The following is a 22,097-nucleotide window of genomic DNA, read 5'->3' as shown; positions in this document are numbered from 1 at the left end:
TAAGTGACAGAACCACAAAGTGGGAGGAAGACCATTCTAGGGGCTTGTGGCATCTTCTGGGGCCCAAGGGGAAGAGAGTTTCTAGAGCAGGGGTCTGAACCTGGGGTTCATGACCTTGCATGGGCACAAGTTGTGTATTTGTTTTCACTGACCCCTGACTGAAATTTAGGATTTCTTTCTGTTATGGATGGAAGAAACAAACCACACTGGTATTATTAGCAACTCCTGTGGCTGTCACCTGTAGAAATCACCAATGGTCCTTGTAGAGCTCTCAGAATATCATTACAGCCATCACTTTGAGGCAGACTCATTTAGCATCCAGCCCAGCACTGGAGCTTGCTACTCACTGTGGTGATAACAAAGAATATATGTTTCTCTATCAAAAATTTGTTTTAAAAATATTTTGATAACTACTTTAACACAACTGCCTTCCTTCCTAGTTCTACCCTTTTTTTTTTTTTTTTTTTTTTTTTTTTTTTTTTTTGAGATAGAGTTTCGCTTTTGTTGCTGAGTCTGGAGCGCAGTGGTGCAATCTCGGCTCATTGCAACCTCTGCCTCCTGGGTTCAAGCGATTCTCCTGCCTCAGCCTCCCAAGTAGCTGGGATTACAGGCATGTGCCACCGCGCCCGGATAATTTTTTTTGCATTTTAGTAGAGACAGGGTTTCACCATGTTGGTCAGGCTGGTCTTGAACTCCTGACCTCAGTTGATCCACCCAGCTCGGTCTCCCAAAGTGCTGGGATTACAAGTGTGAGCCAGTGGGCCCGGCCTTTTTTTTTTTTTTTTTTTTTTTTGAGACTGAGTCTCCCCTTGTCACCCAGGCTGGAGTGCAGTGGCGTGATCTTGGCTCACTGCAGCCTCTGCCTCCTGATTTTAAGCAATTCTCCTGCCTCAGCCTTCCGAGTAACTGGGATTACAGGTTTACAGGTCTGAGCCACCATGCCCAGCTAAATTTTGTATTTAGTAGAGACGGAGTTTCACCACGTTGGTCTGACCAGGCTGGTCTCGAACTCCTAGCCTCAAGTGATCTGCCCGTCTCGGCCTCCCAAAGTGCTGGGTGGGATTATAGGCGTGAGCTACTGTGCCTGGCTGTAAACTTTAAAAAGAAAAAACTTTTGAAGTTTTTTTTTTTTTCAGTGATGTCCCACTATATTGCCCAGGCTGGCTTTGAACTTCTGGGCTCAAGTGATCCACCAGCCTCAGCCTCCCCACTATAGCTGGGGCTATAGTGCACCACTGCACCTGTTTGCTAATCCTACACTTCAACATTTAAAAAAATGCATTTGGCCTGGCGTGGTGGCTCACGCCTGTAATCCCAGCACTTTGGGAGGCCGAGGTGGGTGGATCACGAGGTCAGGAGATTGAGACTCTCCTGGCCAACATGGTGAAACCCCGTCTCTACTAAAAATACAAAAATTAGCCAGGCATGGTGGCATGTGCCTGTAATCCCAGCTACTTGGGAGGCTGAGGCAGGAGAATCGCTTGAACCAGGGAGTCGGAAGTTGCAGTGAGCCGAGATCGTGCCATTGTACTCCAGTCTGGTGACAAAGCGAGACTCCATCCCCCCCCCAAAAAAAAAAAGCATTTAAAAACTATTCTGGCTGGGTGCTGTGGCTTATGCTTGTAATTCCAGCACTTCGGGAGCCAAGGTGGGTGAATCACTTGAGGTCAGGAGTTCCAGACCAGCCTGGCCAACATGTAATGAAACCCCGTCTCTACTAAAAATACAAAAATTAGCTGGACATAGTGGCACATGCCTGTAGTCCCAGCCACTTAGGAAGCTGAGGCAGGAGAATCGCTTGAATCTGGGAGGTGGAAGTTGCAGTGAGCTATCACGCTACTGCAGTCCAGCCTGGGTGACAGAATTAGACTCCGTCTCTAAAATAAATAAATAAATAAATAAATAAATAAATAAATAAATAAATAAAAACTTTATTCTGAAAAGGGGCTTGTGGCACAGGAAAGGTTAAGAACTCCTGTTCTAGAAGAGGGGTCAGTTATGCCCAGTGCTGCTGGCATGTGCGAGTGCAAATGCCTGCTGCATCTGTGTGCACACGTGTATAAGGGGTGCAGGTGCATGAGGGGCAGCAGCTCTCCTTGGGAATGCACACATGAACACGTACGTGTGTTCAGGGGCAGGCAGGGGAGACGTGCAGTGGAGGACAGGTCCCCAGGGAGGCTGGAGGAGAATGTAATCCACACTGGTGTAGCCCTCACCCTCTCAGTTCAATGGCTGCTTGGGGGAAGGGGGGCATCCGAGGCACGGCGAGGTCCCAGAGGAGGCATCTGCAGCCCCTGCCCAAGAGTCAAGGAAGGCTTCTTGCCTGCATACTTTCTGTGTGGTTGGGCTCCTGAGGCTGGATCAGCCCACAGAATGTGGGACCCTGGCCCCCAGGGGCCTGCCTGACCCTTCTCTTCAGCAGTGATGGAAGCAGCTGTGTCTGGCAAGTCTCTTCGGCTGGAGCATCCTTCCTGTGGACCTTCCACCCTGGCTTCTTGTCCCAGCTGGCAGCCTCTGTTTCCTGCCATTGCCTCCCCTACTCCACTATCTGCACTGGGTACTGAAGCTTGCTGGATATTTGGGAATCAGAGACTTTGGCCAAATCCAATGAGTTCTTATACAATGGGGATTCCGAGAAGTGGGGCTGGAGTAGCAACAAGGAAGGGCTCACTCCCTTGTCCCTTCCTGCAAAGGATCTCAATGCACTGAGACAGCATAGCTTATAAGCAGAACCAATCATGCCATTTGTCATGCAGGGAGTTCCTTGGCACTGGAGGCATGTAAGTGGAGGGAGGCCTGGGATCACCTGCCTGGCAGGTCTCTTTATTTTATGGATCAGCTTTCTGTCTCAGCTCAATCACTGTGTCATCTTGGGCAAGAGCTGTCCTCTCTGGGCCTTCATTTTCATAGCCATAAAGTGGGGTGTAATAATGTCTGCCATGCCTGTCTCCCAAGGCAGCTGTGGCCACAGGTGGAACAAGGCTTAAAGGAGCATTAGAAGACAGGAGGGTATGAGGTTCAAATCCTGGCTATGTCCCTCACTAACTGTGTCCTTGGGCAAGGCTAAGGAACAGAGATGATGCCCATCCCTGCAGGTTGTTGTAAAGGTTCCTGTGGAGTTTGGCAATAGCAGGTGCCCTAGCAGGTGCCTGTGGTTTATTTTATTTATGATTATTATTATTTTTTGAGACAGAGTCTCACTCTGCCACCCAGGCTGGAGTGCAATGGCATGATCTCAGCTCACTGCAACCTCCGCCTCCTGGGTTCAAGCAGTTCTCCTACCTCAGCTTCTGGAGTAGCTGGGACCACGGGCATGCGCCACCACACCTGGCTAATTTTTCTATTTTTAGTAGAGACAGGGTTTCACCATATTGGCCAGGCTGGTCTTGAACTCCTGGCCTCATGTGATCTGCCTGCCTCGGCCTTGCAAAGTGCTGAGATTACAGGTAAGCCACTGTGCTGGCTGATTGTGGTTTTTTAATAGTTGCGGTTTTGTTTTTCCTTAAAGCAGTTGCTCTTCATTTTTTTTTTTTTTTTTTTTTTTGGAGACAAAGTCTTGCTCTGTCACCCAGGCTGGAGTGCAGTGGCACCATCATAACTCACTGCAGCCTTGAACTCCTGGGCTTAAGTGATCCTCCTGCCTCAGCCTTCCAAGTAACTGGAACCACAGGTGCATGCCAGGGCACTCGGCTGTTCCATTTTTTATTGAGGTTAAATGTACAAGTTGAGCTCACAAATCCTAGTGTGCACTTCAAGGCATTTTCATATAAGTCCTCTCCTGGGGCCACCACTCAGGTCAAGAAGAACATCTCCAGTCCCCGAAGCTTCCCTGTCCCCCACCCGCCTTGGGTACTCCCTAACGTTACTGCTCTTCTGACCTCCTTCACTGTAGATTGGCTTCTCCTGGCTCTTAACTTCATGTAATTGGAGTCGTGCATTGTTTGCTCTGCTGCGTCTGGCTTCTGTTTCCCAGCAGGGATCCCTCCATGCTGTTGTGTGTTTCAGTGGCCTGTCCTTTTCATGGCTGAGTAGTACTCCATGCGGGCTTCTCACGCATGGCACTGGTGACATTTTGAGCTGGATGATTCTTTGTTGTGGGGCTGTCCTGTACATTGTAGGGTGTTCAGCTGTATCTCTGGTCTCTACCCACTAGATGCCAATGTCCTATCCCCTCAAGTGTGACAAACAAAAATGTCTCCAGACACGGCCAAATGTCCCTTGGGGGACAAAATCATCCCCGGTTGAAAACCACCACCCTACCCCATTCTTCTGTTGATGAACACCTAGGTTGTCCCAGGTTGGGGCTGTTACCAATAACACAGATGTACCTGTTCTGGGACGTGGCTTTTCGCAGGGTGTGTGAGCATTTCTCCTGGGTATGCACCCAGGAGTGGCCCTGCTGGGTCCTAGCGTGGGCCTATGTTTGGTTTTAGTAGAAGCTGCTGAGCGGCCTTCCAGAGTGATGGTTGCCTGTAAAGATCCGTCAAAGATCTTTCGATGAATGATGAAGTTCATTCGTTTATTCAATGAATGAATAAACGAATGAACGAATGAATGTGTGAATGAGTGTCCTCCCAAAACCCCAGGCTCTGAAACAGCTGATGTTCAAAATGGCGGCCACTGTTGCTCGAACACACGCTACACCGTCACGTATCACCGGTGGTCCCGGAACAGGGATGCGCACGGGCACCTTCGGGGAAGGAGCTGAGCCTAGTTCATCTCAGCACCCTGAGGCACAGGCCATGTATACAGCAGGTGGTCCTTGGAAGTTTGTAGGCCTGGTCTCAGAGGAACATGGAGCTGGCCCAAGAACTGGGATCTGGAACCTCAGGCCTGGAGGGCCTGAGGCCTGAGCTCCCCCTCCTTTGGGTTCACTGGGGACCAGCAGGGGAGGGACACTTCGTGTAGGTGCTGGTCCACCTTCCCTACCTCCCTGATCCAGGAGGATGGAGCCCCCAGCCCCTTTTCTCCACCTGATTTATTTAGACAACTGAAATGCACCCTGGGAAATGGATCAGATTTTAGATTTGACAAAAATAAAAACAAACTTGGCCACCCCCGCCAAACCCAGTGTTCCCGCCCCCACCAGCCTCCCAGAGCCCCCCGAATCACAGAAATTGACTGTCGCCTGGGCCTGCAGAAGGAGGGTGGTGGTCGCCATGGTAACCGTGCAGGCCTCTGGCTCGGCTCCTGGAGAGGAGGCTGCCCTGCAGGGCCTGCCTGGGCACCGGGCACTGCCCCTTCACACAGTTGCTCTTCTAGCTGGGAACTGGCAGGTTTGAGGGAGCCCCAGCATAGTGGCTTCCCTGGTGACCCTGTCCCTTTAGTCCACATCCTGACCTTCTCAGGCCTTGGTGGCTGGGGTGTGGTGTGGTTATGATCTGGCTTAGCCGGATTTTGATCCAGCTCAGCCTCTTCCTGGCTGGGGGACCTTTGAGGCAAACATGCCCTTGCTGGCTTCCCCTCCCCTTCTTCCTGCAGGTAGAGCCTTCCTTCTGTACCACAGCAGGGGCTGGAACATCCCTCTTCCTGACCCCACTGGATACAGCACAGGCCTGGGTCCCCAGCAGGGACACAGCCAGACAGGCTGCCGGCTGGGCTCACCACTGACCCAGCCTCCACTTCCCTTTGCCTGGCTGGGAGCCTCAGAGGGAGACAATGTGGATGGGGAGGAAAGAGCAAATATTCTATCTCAACTGGGGGCCCCTCACATCGCAGACACTGAGCGGGGTGATGGCAGGATGTGTGGATGAGAACATGGGATTTGCAGCCAGTGAGAGGCAGGGCAGATCCTGCCCCTGCCACATACCACGTGAGTGACCCTGGAACCAGCTCCTGTGGCCTTAGTTTCCTTTCCTGTAAAGTGGGGATAATGGTAGTATCAGCCAGTTTGGGAGAACTCTGCTGATGTGATGATTTTTTGTCAAATCAATGAGCAGGGTGACCCTGCTCATTGCTAGGCCTGGTTGACAGATTCTTTTTGATTTTTATTTTTTGAGATAGGATCTCGCTCTGTCGCTCAGGCTGGAGTGAAGTGGCTTGATCTTGGCTCACAGTGACCTTCACCTCCTGGGCTTAAGTGATCCTCCCATCTCAACCTTCTGAGTAACTGAGACTACAGGCACGTACCACCACGGCCGGCTAATTAAAAATTTTTTTTTTTTGGAGATATGAGGTCTCACTATGTTGCCCAGGCTGGTCTCAAACTCCTGGGCTCAAGTGATCCTCCTGCCTTGCCCTCCCAAAGTGCTGGGATTACAGATGTGAGCCACTGCATCTGGCCTGGATTCTTTTTTTTTTTTTTTTCCTGAGACGGAGTTTCACTCTTGTTGCCCAGGCTGGAGTGCAATGGCACTATCTTAGCTCACTGCAACCTCCTCACCTCCCGGGTTCAAGCAATCCTCCTGCCTCAGCCTCCTGAGTAACTGGGATTACAGATGCCCGCCACCACGCCCAGTTAATTTTTGTATTTTTAGTACAGACGGGGTTTCACCATGTTGGCCAGGCTAGTCTTGAACTCCTGACCTCAAGTGATCTGCCCGTCCCGGCTTCCCAAAGTGCTGGGATTACAGATATGAGCCACGGCACCTGGCCTGGCCTGGATTCTTTACAAAAGGCTGTGGGCGAAGATTCAGTATGCCGCAGGACAGATGTCAATCAACGGGGCTGTACTAGCATCTCTTCTTTTCTTTTTTTTGTTTTTGAGATGGAGTCTCGCTCTGTCACCCAGGCTGGAGTGCGGGAGTGCAATCTCAGCTCACTGCAACCTCTGTCTCCTGGGTTCAAGTGATTCTCCTGCCTCAGCCTCCTGAGTAGCTGGGATTACAGGTGCGTGCCACCACACCCAGCTAATTTTTGTATTGTTATTGTTAGTAGAGATGGGATTTTGCCATGTTGGCCAGGTTGGTCTTGAACTTCTGAACTTAGGTGATCTGCCTGCCTCGGCCTCTCAAATTGCTGGGATTACAGGCGTGAGCCCCTATGCCTGGGCACATCTCTTACTTTCTACTCGAGGTAATATGAAGTAACCAGTGGGTAATACCAGCGTGAGATTCTTAGTCCTCTCCTGGGGTGGTGGCTTTTCCTTTTTTTTTTTTTTTTTAAAGCCCACAATGAGAGACCCCTTGGTCCTGTTATAAGAGAGGATGACAATCAAAGCGGCCTCTCTGGTGCACACCACGTGGCAAGCCCTGGTCCCAGGAGCCCACAGCTACTGGGGCGCTTGCCTCCTCCTGTGCTGGCTGCATGGTTTAAATGAGATAACGCATGCCAGTTTGTTTTTGTTTTTTAAGATGGTGTTTCACTCTTTCACCCAGGCTGGAGTGCAGTGGTGCAATCTCAGCTCACTGCAACCTCCACCTCCTGGGTTCAAGCGATTCTTCTGCCTCAACCTCCCAAGTAGCTGGGATTACAGGTGCCTGCCACCATGCCCAGCTAATTTTTTGTATTTTTAGTAGAGACAGGGTTTCACTGTGTTGGCCCGGTTGGTCTTGAACTCCTGACCTCAGGTGATTTGCCCACCTTGGCCCCCTAAAGTGCTGGGATCACAGGCATAAGCCACTGCGCTTGGCCATGCATCTGTTTGATTTGGAGGCTCCTTGGCAAACAGACACTCAGGGGCACTGAAGAAGTGTTCGCGATTGTCCCCATTATTACCACCGGCAGGCTGGTGCCTGGCACACAACAGGCACACAATATAAGCACATTCATTCCCCCGCTCAGCTCTGAGACCCCAGTTCTGAAGACTTTGAGAGGTGTGGTGGGGGGACATGGGTAGGAAGTGGGGCTGAGGGCCCAGACTGTGCTGAGGCGCTGGGGGGCTCTGCAGCAGCACCCAAGGACCCCGAGTGTTTTTCTCCCCCAGGCCTGCGTGCTTGGGATGGCTTTGCCTGCCAAGGAAACTCGATTGATTGCATCACCATTGATCTGTTTCTCCATCTGTGTTCCTCAAAGGCGCTCAGGGCTGCCCGTCAGGGATCTAATGAGCTTAAAGTGATGGCGCTGTGGCTGTGCCGAGTGTGTGGGGAAATGCGGAGGGTTTCTGTGTGAGTTTGAAAAATCGACTGTGTCTTGGGGACCCCGGTGGGTGGGGAGTCTGTTGTCTGAGTGTCACTTCTGCTCTGGGCTTGCTGTGGAGCTGGGACAGGTTTCTGCCCCTGTTTTCCATCAGTGCAATGAGGGATTGGAGCCGTTGCTCTCTAACGACGCTGGCAGGGCTGCTCTGTGGCAAAGGTCACCCCGACTGCAGTGAGGGCCTGAGGGGTGAAGTAGGTGAGGCGGCTGGGCCTCAGATGCCCATCACAGGGCTTCAAGCCTCGCTGTGAGAGGCAGTTAGGAGCCATTGAAGATGCCCTGCCCTCGTGGCGCTAGCACTCCAGCCCTGCCCCCTCTGTCACCCGGAAATCCTGTGCTGCCCCTTGGGGCTCCAGCTTCCCTCAGGTTGTCCCCGAACCTCGCGGCTTCTCTTGCCTGTGTTCTCAGAGAGTTCCTCAATGCTTGTGACTCATGGTGGAAGCAAGAGGCGTTGGGCCAGGCTGCAGAGCGGCTCAAGCCAGAGACCTCGACTCCCCCCGCCACCCTCCTACCCCACGCTGCACTGTCTGGTTTAACTTCAAGGAGTGCTGGTGCTTTTGATCCCTGAGCCAGTGGGGAGTGTGTCAGGAACCGCGGGCAGTGATGCCAGTTCTGGCCTGACTTCTAAGCCTCCTGGGTTCTTGGAAGGGGCCCAAGCTGTGCCATCTGGGATTTCCCCGGGCACCTCTGGGCAAGGGCTGAGACCATCCATCGCTGAATTTCTGAAGCTGAGCAGCCCAGGGATGAAAGCCACTCCATCTGCCTCCCGGGGGGACCCAGTGCAGTGGGCGAGTTAGATGAGCCACAGAGGCAGTGCTGTGCAGCGGCCACTGGCACTGCCGTGAATCAGACAATCTGGGCTGCTCGGAGACTGGGTGACCTTGTGTGAGTGGTGTCAGCTCTCCAGGCTTGTTCCTCATCCGTCCCCAGGGGACTGTGAGAGCTGAGGTCATGTCCCTAGGGTGTCTGGCACACAGTCGTCAGAGTTACTGCCAAATTCATTACCGTGGTATGTGCAAGCCAGGGCAAGTGGGAGTGCTTCTGGAGAAGAGGCTGAGCCACCACCTTGTGAGGGGCAAGAGGCACATCCGGGGAAGCTTCAAGAAGAGGTGACCTGCGAACTGGGCTCTGAAAGAGTCTGCCTGCTGGAGAGGTGGAGGAAAGGGAAAGCGCTGGCAGAGGGTGTGTTTGGAGAAAGCGAGGAGTTCAGTGCGTGCTGAGGCCAGTGAGCGGTAAGACTGCAAGGATTTACTGAGGCGAGAGTCTAGGCCTTGTATACCAGGCTCGGGAGGGTGATGGGGAGCCATGGGAGGTTCTTGAGCAGGAGAGAGGCATCTGGAGAGTGTGTTTCAGGCAGATTAGCCTGGCAGTGGCAAAACAGCTTGGAGGCAGGAAAAGCCTCCAGCCTGAGGTTCTGCATCTCAGCTCTGCTCTTTTCCAGCTGGTGACCTTGGGCCAATCTGTTTCCCTTTTGTGTCTTGGTTTCCTTATTTGTAAATGGGGCTTATAATAGAGCTGTGAGGATTAAATGAGATAACTTTTGGAAAATGTTCAAGTTGTGTTGGGCACACAGCAAGTGCCTGGTTATCGTGTGGGGCAGATTGGAGGGGCAGAGACCAGAGCTGGGGGATACAAAGGATGCTGGGTCAGGGTCCTGGGGAGACATACTGAAGATGGGCTGAGAAGCCTCAGGGGAGGGAGGAGAGCCATGGGCAGAGACAGGCCGTACTTCACAGAGGAGAGTGCTGGCCTTGGAGTCTAGCAGGCCTGGTGTGAGTCTCTGTGCCAGTACTTCCTAGCTGCGAAGCCCAGGAGAGGCCCCTGATTTCCTCGTGTCTCAGCCTTCCTTATCTGTAAAATGGGCCTGCTGACCTCCACTGCTCAGGGCCTTGTTGAGGAGGCAGCAGGGGCACCAGGCTCCTGGGAGACACCGCTAAGTGCACTTTGAGCCTGAAACTGGCAGGAAGGGCAGAGGGAGCAGAGGATGGGGCTGGAAGGAGAGAGCGCACGACAGGAAGAGGGGAAAGGCGAGGGGGATGGGGGATGTTCTCTGGTAATTAGAACGTTTGAACTTCAAAAAAGTTAATTAATGATGAAGCTGCTGCTGGAGCCAGGCTCAGGCTCAAAGGGGGCCCTGGCAGCGACTGAAATTAATTACAGGCTATGGCGGGAGAGTGGCAGTGGGGTGAGGGGACAGGAAGGAGCAAGGCTGGGGCCGGGAGGAGCTGAGGAGAGGCCAGGAGAAGGCAGCATCCCAAAGTGGGCAGGGCTGGGGATGGGAGGGAGGCTGTTGCCATGGAAACAGGGTCATCTCTCCCACTCCTCTCTGGGTGGGGTCCCACTGAGGGTTTGGCTGGTGTGGCTACGTCCCAGCTAAGGGCAAGGGCTTTGAAATGGAGGGGTGAGGGGTTTGTTTGGAGACACTCCCGAGTCCCCGGATGTTGGAGTGGGCAGGGCCCGTAGAGATTTACAGTAGCACCCCCTCTTACCCACAGGGGACACAGTCCAAGACCCCCAGTGGATGCCCGAAGCCACAAATAGCACTGAGCCCTATATTTACTATGTTTTTCCCTATACCTGCATACCTGGATACAATTTAATTGATAAATCAGGCATTGTAAGAGATGAGCAGCAACCAATAATAAAACAGATCAGGCCGGGCGCGGTGGCTCACGCCTATAATCCCAGCACTTTGGGAGGCCGAGGTGGGCGGATCACAAAGTCAGGAGATCAAGACCATCCTGGCCAACATGGTGAAACCCTATCTCTACTAAAATACAAAAAAATTAGCCGGGCGCAGTGGCACGCGCCTGTAGTACCAGCTGCTCAGGAGGTTGAGGCAGGGGAATCGCTTGAACCCGGGAGGCAGAGGTTGCAGTGAGCCAAGATCATGCCACTGCACTCTAGCCTGGCGACAGAGCAAGACTCCATCTCAAAATAAATAAATAAAATAAAATAAATAAAACAATTAGGCCTGGCACAGTGGCTCATGCCTGTAATCCCAGCACTTTGGGAGGCAGAGGTGGGTGGATCACCTGAGGTCAGGAGTTTAAGACCAGCCTGGTCAACATGGTGAAACCCCGTCTCTACTAAAAATACAAAAAATTAGCCAGGCGTGGTGGCAGGCGCCTGTAATCCCAGCTACCTGGGAGGCTGAGGCAGGAGAATCACTTGAACCCAGGAGGCAGAGGTTGCAGTGAGCCAGGATCTCACCATTGCACTCCAGCCTGGGCAATAAAAGTGAAACTCCGTCTCAAAAAAAAAGAAAAAAGAAAAAAGAAAAAAAAGAACAATTAGAATCACGTACGATAATCAAAGTTATATGAATGTGGTCTCCCTCTTTCTCTCTCTCAAAATCTCTTATTGTACCGCACTCATACCTAATTTTGGGCCACAGTGGACCATGGGTAACTGACACGGCAGATAATGAGGGACAGCTGTATCTATTCATCTGCCAGATGTTCATTGACCACCTACTAGATGTTAGGGCCAGGAGTGTAAAGTCCCTGTTCCCCTTGGAATGTAGATTAGAGCAGTGGCAGAGACAATGAGCATGTCAGCAAGACAGTGGCAGGGTGTGAAGGCGGCGTGCGACAGCTGGGGGTGATGAGGTTGGGTGGAGACTTCTCAGAGGAGGTGACCATGATGCTAGAAGCTCAGCCCTTGAAGTGGGAATAGCACATGCAAAGGCCCTGAGGCGGGGTATCCTGATGTCACTCGTTGTGTGTCCGAGGAGCGGCAGGAGCCAGTGAGGTCAGAGCAGGGTGAGCCAGGGCAGCACGGAGGGAGATGGGGGGGGCAGGGCGGAGGGAGATGGGGGGGCAGGGCGGAGGGAGATGGGGGGGCAGGGCGGAGGGAGATGGGGTGTCAGAGTGGGGCCCTGCAGGCCAGGCAAGGGCTTCAAAGTTTGTGCTGAGAGAGCCCGGGAACAAGGGCAGGGTTTTGTGCTGGGGAGGGAAGTGGTCTGGCTGATGTTTTTAACTGCCCACTGCTGCTGCCCAGGGAGGGTGGTTTGGAGGGGCCACGGCAGACCCAGGGGGCTGATGGGGAGGCTCCTGGTCATCCGGTGGAGGACCTCCAGGTTCAGAGACAGGGAGGGGCTTGCTGAAAACCACAGAGCCAGTCAGTGCTGGGACAGGAGTTCAAATGCAGGTCTCCTGGCTTCGTTGTCTTGTTTGCTGCTTTTACTGCATGAGAGCCCCTGTTTCCTGACACTCAGTTTCTGGGGGAGGAAAGGGGTTGCATAGGTGGGGTGTGGTGAGTTCTATCAGCATCTCTCCTCTTAGAGAAGGAGAACCTACTCCCGACTCCAGTCATTGCCTGTTAAGGTCAGTCAGGCTGCATGGTCTGGAAGTTCACCTGGGTGTCTGACTTCAGTCATTCATACTATGTGCGGCTCAAGTCCATTTCATCCTGGGTTGCCTCTTTTCAAGTAGGCACAGATTTTCTAAGGCCCTGGGACTCAGTCAACTGGAGATGCCAGTTGGGGAGATCTGAGCAGGCTTCGGATTTCTCATTGGTATGACAGGCAGGGGCTGGGAGTGACACAGCCCTGAGCTCCTTGAGGCCCGACCTCCCTGGTCCTGTGACTGGGAGGATTGAGAGTGGCGGGACTGTACACTGCCGGCTGTATTCTAAGGATGGGTAGGAGTTGGCCTGGGGGGGAGGGAGGAGGGCATTCGTGGAGGGGCTCTCAGCAGTGGAGGAGAGCAGCCTGGCCAGGTGCAGGAGGGGAGCCCATTCACCCCAGCCGCAAGCTGTTCCCAGAGGCCCTGCCCAAGGCCAGGTTCACGGCCGGCTCTGGATCCCCTCTGTGGCAGGAGACCTTCTGCCTGGCCAGGACTGAGGGGGCCCAGCCCCACCCCATGTGGTGCAGGCCAGGGCTGGGCTTGGTACGGGTGTTTTGGAGTTAGGTGATGAGCCCTACCTGAGTCCTAATCCTGGCAGTGGGCAAGGAGAGAAGGACGGGGCCATCCAGCCAATCTCAGCCCCACTGGAGGGCCCTCTGCGGGCTCCAGACCCAGGCCTTGGCAGAGACGGAGGGAGCATGGGTCACGGGAGGGAAAGGTGCTCAGAGAAGGGAGGCAGTGACAGGCAGAGGGTGGTAGTTGGGGTGGAGAGGCTGGGATAGCCCAGAGTTCCCTGACAGCCAGGCTTCCGGGAACCTCTCCCTTCCCTGGGCCTGAGGGGAGCTCTCGGGCTGGGGCAAGGAGTGGGGTCCTGCAACTGGGGGCCTGGTGGGTTTGGCGCATATGGCCGTGTCTGTTGTGATGGGGGCAGACTGGCGCCATGGGCTTTGAGCTGTTTCAGGGATGGCACCCAGAGGGAGAAGAATGAGGAATGGGGTGTATGCCTGTGTGTGTGGTGGGTTGAGGGTATTACACTCTAGGGTGCACCCCAGCCCCCACGGGTGGTCCCACCTGCTGCTTTGTCCTTGACTTGGTGTGCACGTGGTTTGAATGTGTCAGCATGCTGGTGATCCTGCTGAACTGCGTGACACTTGGCATGTACCAGCCGTGCGACGACATGGACTGCCTGTCGGACCGCTGCAAGATCCTGCAGGTGAGCCGGCCGCCCCGCCCCACTGCCCGCCCCGCCCCGCCGGGCCCCGCCCCACTGCCCGCCCCGCCCCGCCCCGCCCCACTGCCCGCCCCGCCCCGCCCCGCCCCACTGCCCGCCCCGCCCTCATCCTCCAGGACCCAGCCTATGCCCCGCCCACTCCACACCCCCGCCCCTGTCCTGCCTTGCCCCGCCCACTCCATGCCCCGCCCCTGCTCCGTGCCCTTTCCCATCCTGCACTGCCCTACCGAGCGCTGCCGCACTCAGCCTCCACCAGCCGCACTCACTCGGCTGATCCTTCCTCACTCCCACCTGGTCTTACCTATTACCCTTCGGATCCTCTCTTCCCTTTATCTCTCCTCTCCACCTTGGAGCCTCTACCTTAGTCCAGGCCTCAATCTTCTCCCACCCAGCCTTCTCCTGCACCCCCCGCATGCACACCTGCAAAGCACAGTGACCCCGACTCTCCTCTGCCTACAACCTGCACTTCCTCCCCCGTGCTCTTGAACTAGAGGCCGAGTTCACACCCCGCCCTAGACACCCTTTAGGAGCGGGCCTCTGGTTTCACATTCCGTTATCTCTTGAGGTCCTGGGGTGGGGCTTGACCTTTGGTATCTGACATAACCCCATGCAGAGCATGTATACGGGTAGCACAGATATTAGGGTTGTACCCATTTTACAGATGTGGAAACACTCGGTGCCTCTCCCTGGGAGAGCCAGATTCCTCCTGGGAGGCATTGCTTTCTGCCTCTTGGGTTTTTTTTTTTGAGACGGAATCTCGCTGTGTCGCCCCAGGCTGGAGTGCAGTGGCACGATCTCGGTTCACTGCAAGCTCCGCCTCCCGGGTTCACACCATTCTCCCACCTCAGCCTCCCAAGTAGCTGGGACTACAAGCGCCCGCCACCACACCTGGCTAATTTTTTGTATTTTTAGTAGAGATGGGGTTTCACCGTGTTAGCCAGGACAGTCTTGATCTCCTGACCTCGTGATCCGCCTGCCTCGGCCTCCCAAAGTGCTGGGATTACAGGCGTGAGCCACCGCGCCCGGCCTCTGCCTCTTGAGTTTCTGTAGGACTCAGTAGCTCCCAGGCAGCACTGGGCCAGAGTCTCCCCGGGCACTTGGTAAAAATCCAGACCCCTGACCCCATCTCAGACCTGCTGAAGCAGAATTTCTGGGTGGGTCTGGGGTCCGAGTGGGTAACAAACTCCTCAGCAGCCCCGGGCCCCAGGCCTGGTTAGCCTCATGGTGAGTTCACCGAACAAGCACCTCTGTGTCCTCACCACTGGCCTAGCCCTGGCACACAGTAGGTATGTGGCAACTGTTTGTTGAATTGAGTTGGCTGCAGCCCTCACTAATCCTGGAAACCGGAATTCCACCCAGTCCCCGCCCTCAGGAAGCATAATCTCATAGCCTCCTTTGTGGGCAGAGAAAGGCAACACTGAGGCCTGTGCCTGGGGGCTACTTTGAGACAGCTCCTTCCATGGGGGCTTTGGGGTCAGATCCACCAGAGTTTCAATCCTGGTTCTGCCACTTATCTGCTGTGTGACCTGTGGGGCAAGTTGCTTAACCTCTCTGAGTCTCTGTTTCCTCATCTGTAAAATGTGGCTACCCATGGGGTCCTTGGGAGAATTAGGAGAGAGAATGGGGGTCAAGTATGTAGCCAGTGCTTGGTAATTATTAGGGAGAATATGGGACGGCCCCTCACCCCGCCCCCACCTGGGGCTCTTCTATCTGTTCCCAGGCTTAGGGAACAGATAGAACGGGCTGTATGACCTTGGGCAAACTCATTCCCCTCTCTGGGCCACAGTCTCCTCATCTATGAAATGACTGCATTGGACTGGGATCACTGAAGAGGTTCTCTTCCCGCCCAGGAGGAGTTTCCGGGTATTTCCCAGGCCCCTTGCATCCATGCGGTGTCCCCACCTCACATTGTGGCTGCAACCCCTGGGCCCTGCTCCACAACCTCACCCTGTCCCTTGCTTCCCTCCTCCTGCCCCTGCAGGTCTTTGATGACTTCATCTTTATCTTCTTTGCCATGGAGATGGTGCTCAAGATGGTGGCCCTGGGGATTTTTGGCAAGAAGTGCTACCTCGGGGACACATGGAACCGCCTGGATTTCTTCATCGTCATGGCAGGGTAGGTAGCGCCCGCCAAGGCAGGTCCTAGCCTCTGGTGCACACCAGGCATAATTGAGAGAATCCAGGGCTTCTTGCTGATGACAACGAAGTGGGATCACGGTGATGCGTGGGACCCTCCTGGACCCCTGGGCTGGGAGGAATGATGGACAGACAGACATTCTTTCCACCCTTCCTAAGCTGTGCGTCCTCCAGCACTGCCAGCGGATACTGGGTGTGTTTATGCTAATTAACGATATGACCTTGAGAGAGCCACTGACGCTCTCTAAGCTTTCATTTCCTCATCTGAAAAGGGGAATAATAATAGTAGCTGCGTCAAAATGAGCACCCAATAAATGCTAGCTGTTAGGATTGCTATCCTGGATCTCTCATCACGCCAGAGACCCAGCACAGACTCAAGCACTGTCTGACTCCAGACTGTGGTTATTTCTACCAAGACACAAGCTGCTGTCAGGGACAGGCCTGGTTACAGCTGAGCCCGTCTGGAGCGTCTCGGACCTTGCTCTGGGCCTTGTGCCTGCTTTCCTGGGTCAAACCCATCCATGCATTCATCCACCAACCAGGGACTGAACAACTTGCTCCCCAGTGTTGGCGCCGTCCTAGCTGCTGGGGGCAAGGAGGAGAGCAAGCCAGATGAGAAGCCTTGTCCTTCCTACTCCTGTCTTGGGCAGGCACCCACCTGCTACGCCAATGGGCGTACCTTCACACACGGGGACCAGGGCACTGGGCAAAGCATGCAGTTTGCTGGGAGCATTTAACACAGGAGCTCGACTGAGCCAAGCTGGGGACTTCCTGAGGAGGTGACACGGGAGAGCTGAAGGATGAGGAGACATTAACCATGCCCAGGAGTGGGTCGTTATTAGGGCAGAGGAGAGAGAAGGCGGCTGGAGGCTGTAAGTGTGTGTGCGAGAGAGGATGTGTGAGTGTGTGTGTCAGTGTATGTGTGTGACCTTGTGTGTAGAATGCTATCGAGGAGGTGTGACCTTTTTGATTCAGTAGATGCATGGCTGAGATGGGCAATCAGGGTGTGAGAATCCCATCAAGTATCTGCTAAATTCCACAGATATGTTCTGAAGTGAGGTGATTTGTTTCAATAGGGTTTTAAAAAAGTTACACCTCTTCTAAGCTTGCTTGCCCTCTCGCTTTCTCTCCTTCCTTCCCTCCTTCCTTCCTTCCTTCCTTCCTTCCTTCCTTCCTTCCTTCCTTTCTTCCTTCCTTCTCTCTCTCTCTTTCACCCGCCCTTCCTCCTCCCTCCCTCCTTCCTTCCTTCCTTCCTTCCTTCCTTCCTTCCTTCCTTCCTTCCTTCCTTCCTTCCCTCTCTCTTTCACCCTTCCTTCCTTCCTTCCTTGCTTGCTTCCTTCCTTGCTTCCTTCCTTCCTTCCTTCTTTTTTTGAGATAGGGTCTCACTCTGTCACCCAGGTTGGAGTGTGGTGATGCAATCACCACACACTGCAGTCTTGACTTCCTAGGCTCAAAGGATCCTCCCACCTCAGCCTCCTGAGTAGCTGGGACTGCAGGCATGTGCTACCAACCCTGGCTAATTTTTCTTTTCTTTTCTATAGAGACAGGGTCTCACTATGTTGCCCAGGCTGGTCTTGAACTCCTGAGTTCAAGCTATCCTCCCACCTCAGCCTCCCAAAGTGCTGGGATTACAGGTGTGAGCCACCGCACCTGGCCTCTAAGCATCTTCTCTCAGTCACCGTATTCAGCTTTACGAACACATTGTCAACAGTCACTTAGGCCTGTATGGCAGCTACTCTGGTTTCCTGTGGTTTCCTGAGCACTGTATCCTCCTCTTAGTCACGTTCTTCATTTTCATTCTTATTCTGGTTTGGCTGGAGAACATCTTTAAGTAGTTTTTTTTTTTTAAAGAAAAGGTGTTTGGATAGTGTCATTTTTCAGTCTTGCCTGTCCAAACATATATTCCTTTGATCCTTGAGTGTGGACAGTTATTTGTGCTGTTGTAGAGTCAGAACACTGCACACATCCTGCCATTCAAACCTACATTATAGTATTGCAGGTGAGTCCAGTACAGATCTGGTTCCTCTTTGTTGGAAGATGACCTTCTTTTTCCTGACTAGAAGCTTGTGGGCTTTTCTCTTTACCTTCAGAATCAGACCTTTCTCTAGGGAAGATCTAAGTGGGACCTTAGAGAACTCAAGACTGGTGCTTTTGGCCAGGTGCAGTGGCTCACCCCTGTAATCCCAGCATTTTGGGAGGCCGAGGCAAGAGGATTCCTTGAGCCTAGGAATTTGAGACCAGCCTGGGCAACATAGTGAGACCCCATCTCTACAAAAAATAAAAAATTAGCCGGGTGTGGTGGTGCACTCCTGTGGTCCCAGCTACTCAGGAGGCTGAGGCTGGAGGCTGGGCTCCTTGAGCCCAGGAAGTTGAGGCTGCAGTGACCAGTTATCGTGCCATTGCACTCTAGTCTTCAACAAAGCAAGACCCTGTCAAAAAAAAAAAAAAAAAGATTCATGCTTTCCTTCATCTCAGGAGAAAGTTCTTCCATCTCTTCTTTGGCTATGGCCCATTATTCTCTGCTGTCTCCTTCTGGAATTCATGTTATATAGATGTTTCTGTCCTCTATCTGTTGTCCATGCCTTTCCCCTTTTCTTTCACAGATTTTGTTTGTAATATGAGAGAAATCTTTGACTTGGGCTTCTGAATCACAAGTGGGCTTTTCAGCAATGTCCTTTCCCCTATTTACTGCCCCTATGGAATAATTCATTTTCCTCAGTGTCTTTTTAATTCTCAAGAACACTTCTTATTTTTGGATTTCTTGTTTTTCAGAGTACCTTGTGCCTGTTCTTGTTTTATGGATGCCTGCTCTTGTTTTATAAATACAATATTCACCTGAATCTCCTTATATACTAATTAGGCTTCTTAAAAGTCTTTTCATGATTCTGGAAGTAACGCTGTTTCAAAGTATAATTTCTGAAAAGGTAAAAAAAGTGACCCTTACACAAATCTTAGAATGAACGTATACGGCAGATTTATCCAGCTCGTTAAGGAGTAGGGACTCAGCAGATGGTAATCAGCAGAATTAGGAAAACAGACATTGGAGAAAGAATGTAGGAAGAAAGTGAGATTAGAGTCAAAGCTGGTTAATAACCTACAGGGTAATAAACCATAACCTTTGGAGTTATCTTTTGGGCAGAAATCACATACATCTCTGCCAGATAAAAATCTACAAGTTAAAATGTAATTTCACAGCATCCAGATCTTTAGTGAAAAGGAAATTGTGAATCAAACAAAGGTATATTCTCCCTGGATAATGAAATAATCTTTAAATGCCCTGTTAAATTATGCTTCACAATGACATTGTGAAAAATAGCGCCCTCCTTTTGCCGTATTTCCAAGTTCTAGGATAATTTTTCCTAACTCTTGTTTCAGGGAAGTCATTTGTTCTGCTGGCTCCACTGACTGACTCCCATGGGCACCCCCACGCTGCCCTTTTGACTTGAAGCATTGTGTATTGCTTAGCGATTCTTTCCTGTCTGCTCATATTTATAAATAAAGACGATGAGGCTCTAAGCTGAGCAGAGTGAAGAGCTGCCTAGCTTCAGCATCGTGGCGAGCTCAGTTTGACATCTTCTCTTGGTCCTCGAGTTGGGGGCTGGATGAGGTGAGGTCTGCAGGCCAGCATCCTTGGGAAATCAGGGAGGGCTGGGCATGGGGCTGACATGCAATGTGTGCAGTCACACAGGGCCCCACCTTTGGGTCCATACTCTGCTGTCACTATTTTGAAATTCTTAATCATTTATGAACAAGGGGCCCTCCATCTTCACTTTGCACCAAGCCCCACAATGATGTAGGTGGTCCTGGTTGAGGGATAGATGCAAAGGAGACTTTTTTTGAGACAGTTTCATTCTGTCACCCAGGCTGGGTGTGGTGGTGCGATCACAGCTTACTGCAGTCTCGCCCTCCGTGGACTCAGGTGATCCTCCCACTTCAGCCTCCCAAGTAGCTGGGACTACAGGCACATGCCCCATGCCCGGCTAATTTTTTTTTTTTTTACTTTCTAATTTTTTTGTAGAGACAAAGTCTCAGTATGTGACCTCCTAGGTTCAAGTGATCCTCCCACCTTGGCCTCTTGAAGCGCTGGGATTACAGCTGTGAGCTACCATGCTCAGCTGACTTTTTTGCTAGAGTCATGAGCACTTTCACTGCCCAGCTATGTGCTGGATTCGGGAACTCAGGTGAACAGGACCACCCTGTGCTCAAGGGTGTTCCCATCCTTTGTGCCCAGGGACGGCGTGGGTGGAGAGGACAGGACGGGGAGTCACAACCCTGGCTCCAGAGCCCTGCCCTCCAGTCCCCCTCCCACCCAAGACCCGTCCCCAGAGACACCCACCCATCCGCCGAGACCTACCCAGGTCTGGTGCTATAAATGTTCTGTTTCCCGAGTAACCGGCCTATTTCCTCCCTTCCTCTACCTCCCCTTCTGCAAACTAATTACTAGCTCTTTCTTCAAGCTGTGGTGGCAGACATAGCACCTCCGAGTTGGAAGGTTCCTTAGAGGTCACGGCCTTCATCTCCGTATCTGGTGTAACCCTCATGGCAGGTGTGTCTGAGACTGGGGCCTGCCTCTGTTCCCAGGCTGCCCCTGCAGGGAGTGCAGTGCCTCACCAGGCGGCTGGTCTCAAACTAGGACATCAGAATGCACTAGAAAGCTCTTTCTTTCACGGAGCTGAAACTGATCTTCCTGTGGCTCCCACTGGATGGTACCATTCATTCATTCATTCATTCATTCACTAAATCGACCTTTATTGAGCATCTACTACATGCCAGGCCTTGTGCAGAGCAGTGGGGGCACGAAGATGAACAAGACACGCCCTTTGTGATTTCATGGAACTTTCAGTTTGGAAAACAGAAATAAAACACATCACCACAGCTAAAGTCTAAATTGGGATCCATGCTGTTGTCAAGAAGTATAGAGGGCCATCAGGTCATGGAATGGGGCCCTGCTTTTGATTGGGGGGTGTCACTGTATGTCACCCTGAGGGACAGACCAGGGGTAGGTAAGAGCTGGCCAGTCAGAGAGCTGGGGGAAAGGGAGTTTCAGGCAGGGGGAAGCATGCAGGAGACCTGAGGGGGCGCATGAGGAAGGGAAAGGTGAGTGACAGGCGATGCTGGAGCCCAGGGTTTCTGTGGGGTGGATGCTAAGAGATGAGGCCAGAGAAGGGGCAGGGCTTGATTGCACAGGCAAGGCCAGAGGCTGCAGGGTTGGTGTCACTGACAAACTCACAGTCTTCCTTCAGAAGTTGGGGGGCGGTTCCTGTCCTCCTCAAGTCTCCCCTTCCAGATGAAATGTCCCCAGCCCTCCCACTGTTTGTCAAAGGACAGCGTTCATCCCTCACCTACTGGACTCGCTTCAGGCTGTCTCTGTCCCTGGTAGGAGAACGGGATCCCACCCTCCCAATGACAGCTTATGGGGTAGAGAGAATGGGCTGCCCTCGCCCCATTGAAGTGTGGGATTGCGGTGACCTGGGGAGTGGCCATGCTCCCTTTTGCCATCAAGTCATGTTCACTCTCCAAACCAGGTCTCTCCCACCCTGGAACTAAAAGTCGGTGATTTTTAAAACCCACGTGACAAACTTTGCACTTACTGCTGTTGATTTCGTCTCACCGTGGCCTCTTGGAGTCCTGAGGCAGCCACTCATTCCATGCACTTCCTATACTCGCACAGCTCAGGATAGTGAGTCCTGTGGCACCGCACTAGACTCTTCCAGTGTGTGACAAAGCCCCCGTCATCATCTCTATTTGTGTTTGGTTGAACCCAACTTTTTTATTCATTATTATTTTTTGAGACAGGGTCTCTCTCTGTTGCCCAGGCTGGAGTGCAGTGGCGCCATCTTGGCTCACTACAACCTCAGCTTCCCAGGTTCGAGCAATTCTCATGCCTCAGCCTCCCGAGTAGCTGGGATTACAGGCATGCACTGCCATGCTTGGCTAAGTTTTGTATTTTAAGTAGAAATGGGGTTTCACCATGTTGGCCAGATGGGTCTTGAACTCCTGACCTCAAGTGATCCACCCTCCTCGGCCTCCCAAAGTGCTGGGATTACAGGCGTGAGTCACTATGTCTGGCCAATCCTAACTCTTTGTCTGATCATTTAAGCTACACTTTTCTGCCTCTATCCATTAGGAGGTCATGAACTATTCAATCACATTCTTGCTGAACTTGAGACGTTCTTTATCTATTGTATCTCCCTTGGTGCGTTATGCTGGTAATTCTATCTCCTCCCCCAACCAGAAACAAAATGGCCATTGCCACTTGTGGGGAGGGGCCTGGGCACTTCTGTTAAAAGCTTCCCCAAGAATTCTGAT

At 52.6% G+C, this 22,097-nt stretch overlaps 1 protein-coding gene across 6 annotated transcripts in view; it reads left to right on the top strand.

The window, feature by feature from the left end:
- CACNA1I (calcium voltage-gated channel subunit alpha1 I) overlaps nucleotides 1–22,097 on the top strand; it is a 132,766-nt gene that overhangs the window by 27,415 nt on the left and 83,254 nt on the right. For all 6 annotated transcript variants that reach the window (XM_030815509.1, XM_030815507.1, XM_030815508.1 and 3 more), the window contains 2 exons: nucleotides 13,524–13,635; nucleotides 15,635–15,768. In XM_030815509.1, the coding sequence (XP_030671369.1) occupies nucleotides 13,524–13,635; nucleotides 15,635–15,768 (246 nt within the window). The remainder of the gene's footprint in view (nucleotides 1–13,523; nucleotides 13,636–15,634; nucleotides 15,769–22,097) is intronic.

The sequence above is a fragment of the Nomascus leucogenys genome, chromosome 7b (genome assembly GCF_006542625.1).
Source record: "Nomascus leucogenys isolate Asia chromosome 7b, Asia_NLE_v1, whole genome shotgun sequence".
Classification (NCBI taxonomy): Eukaryota; Metazoa; Chordata; class Mammalia; order Primates; family Hylobatidae; genus Nomascus; species Nomascus leucogenys.
Note: the sequence above shows the minus strand (reverse complement) of the source record. Positions and strands in the feature narration are given on the sequence as shown.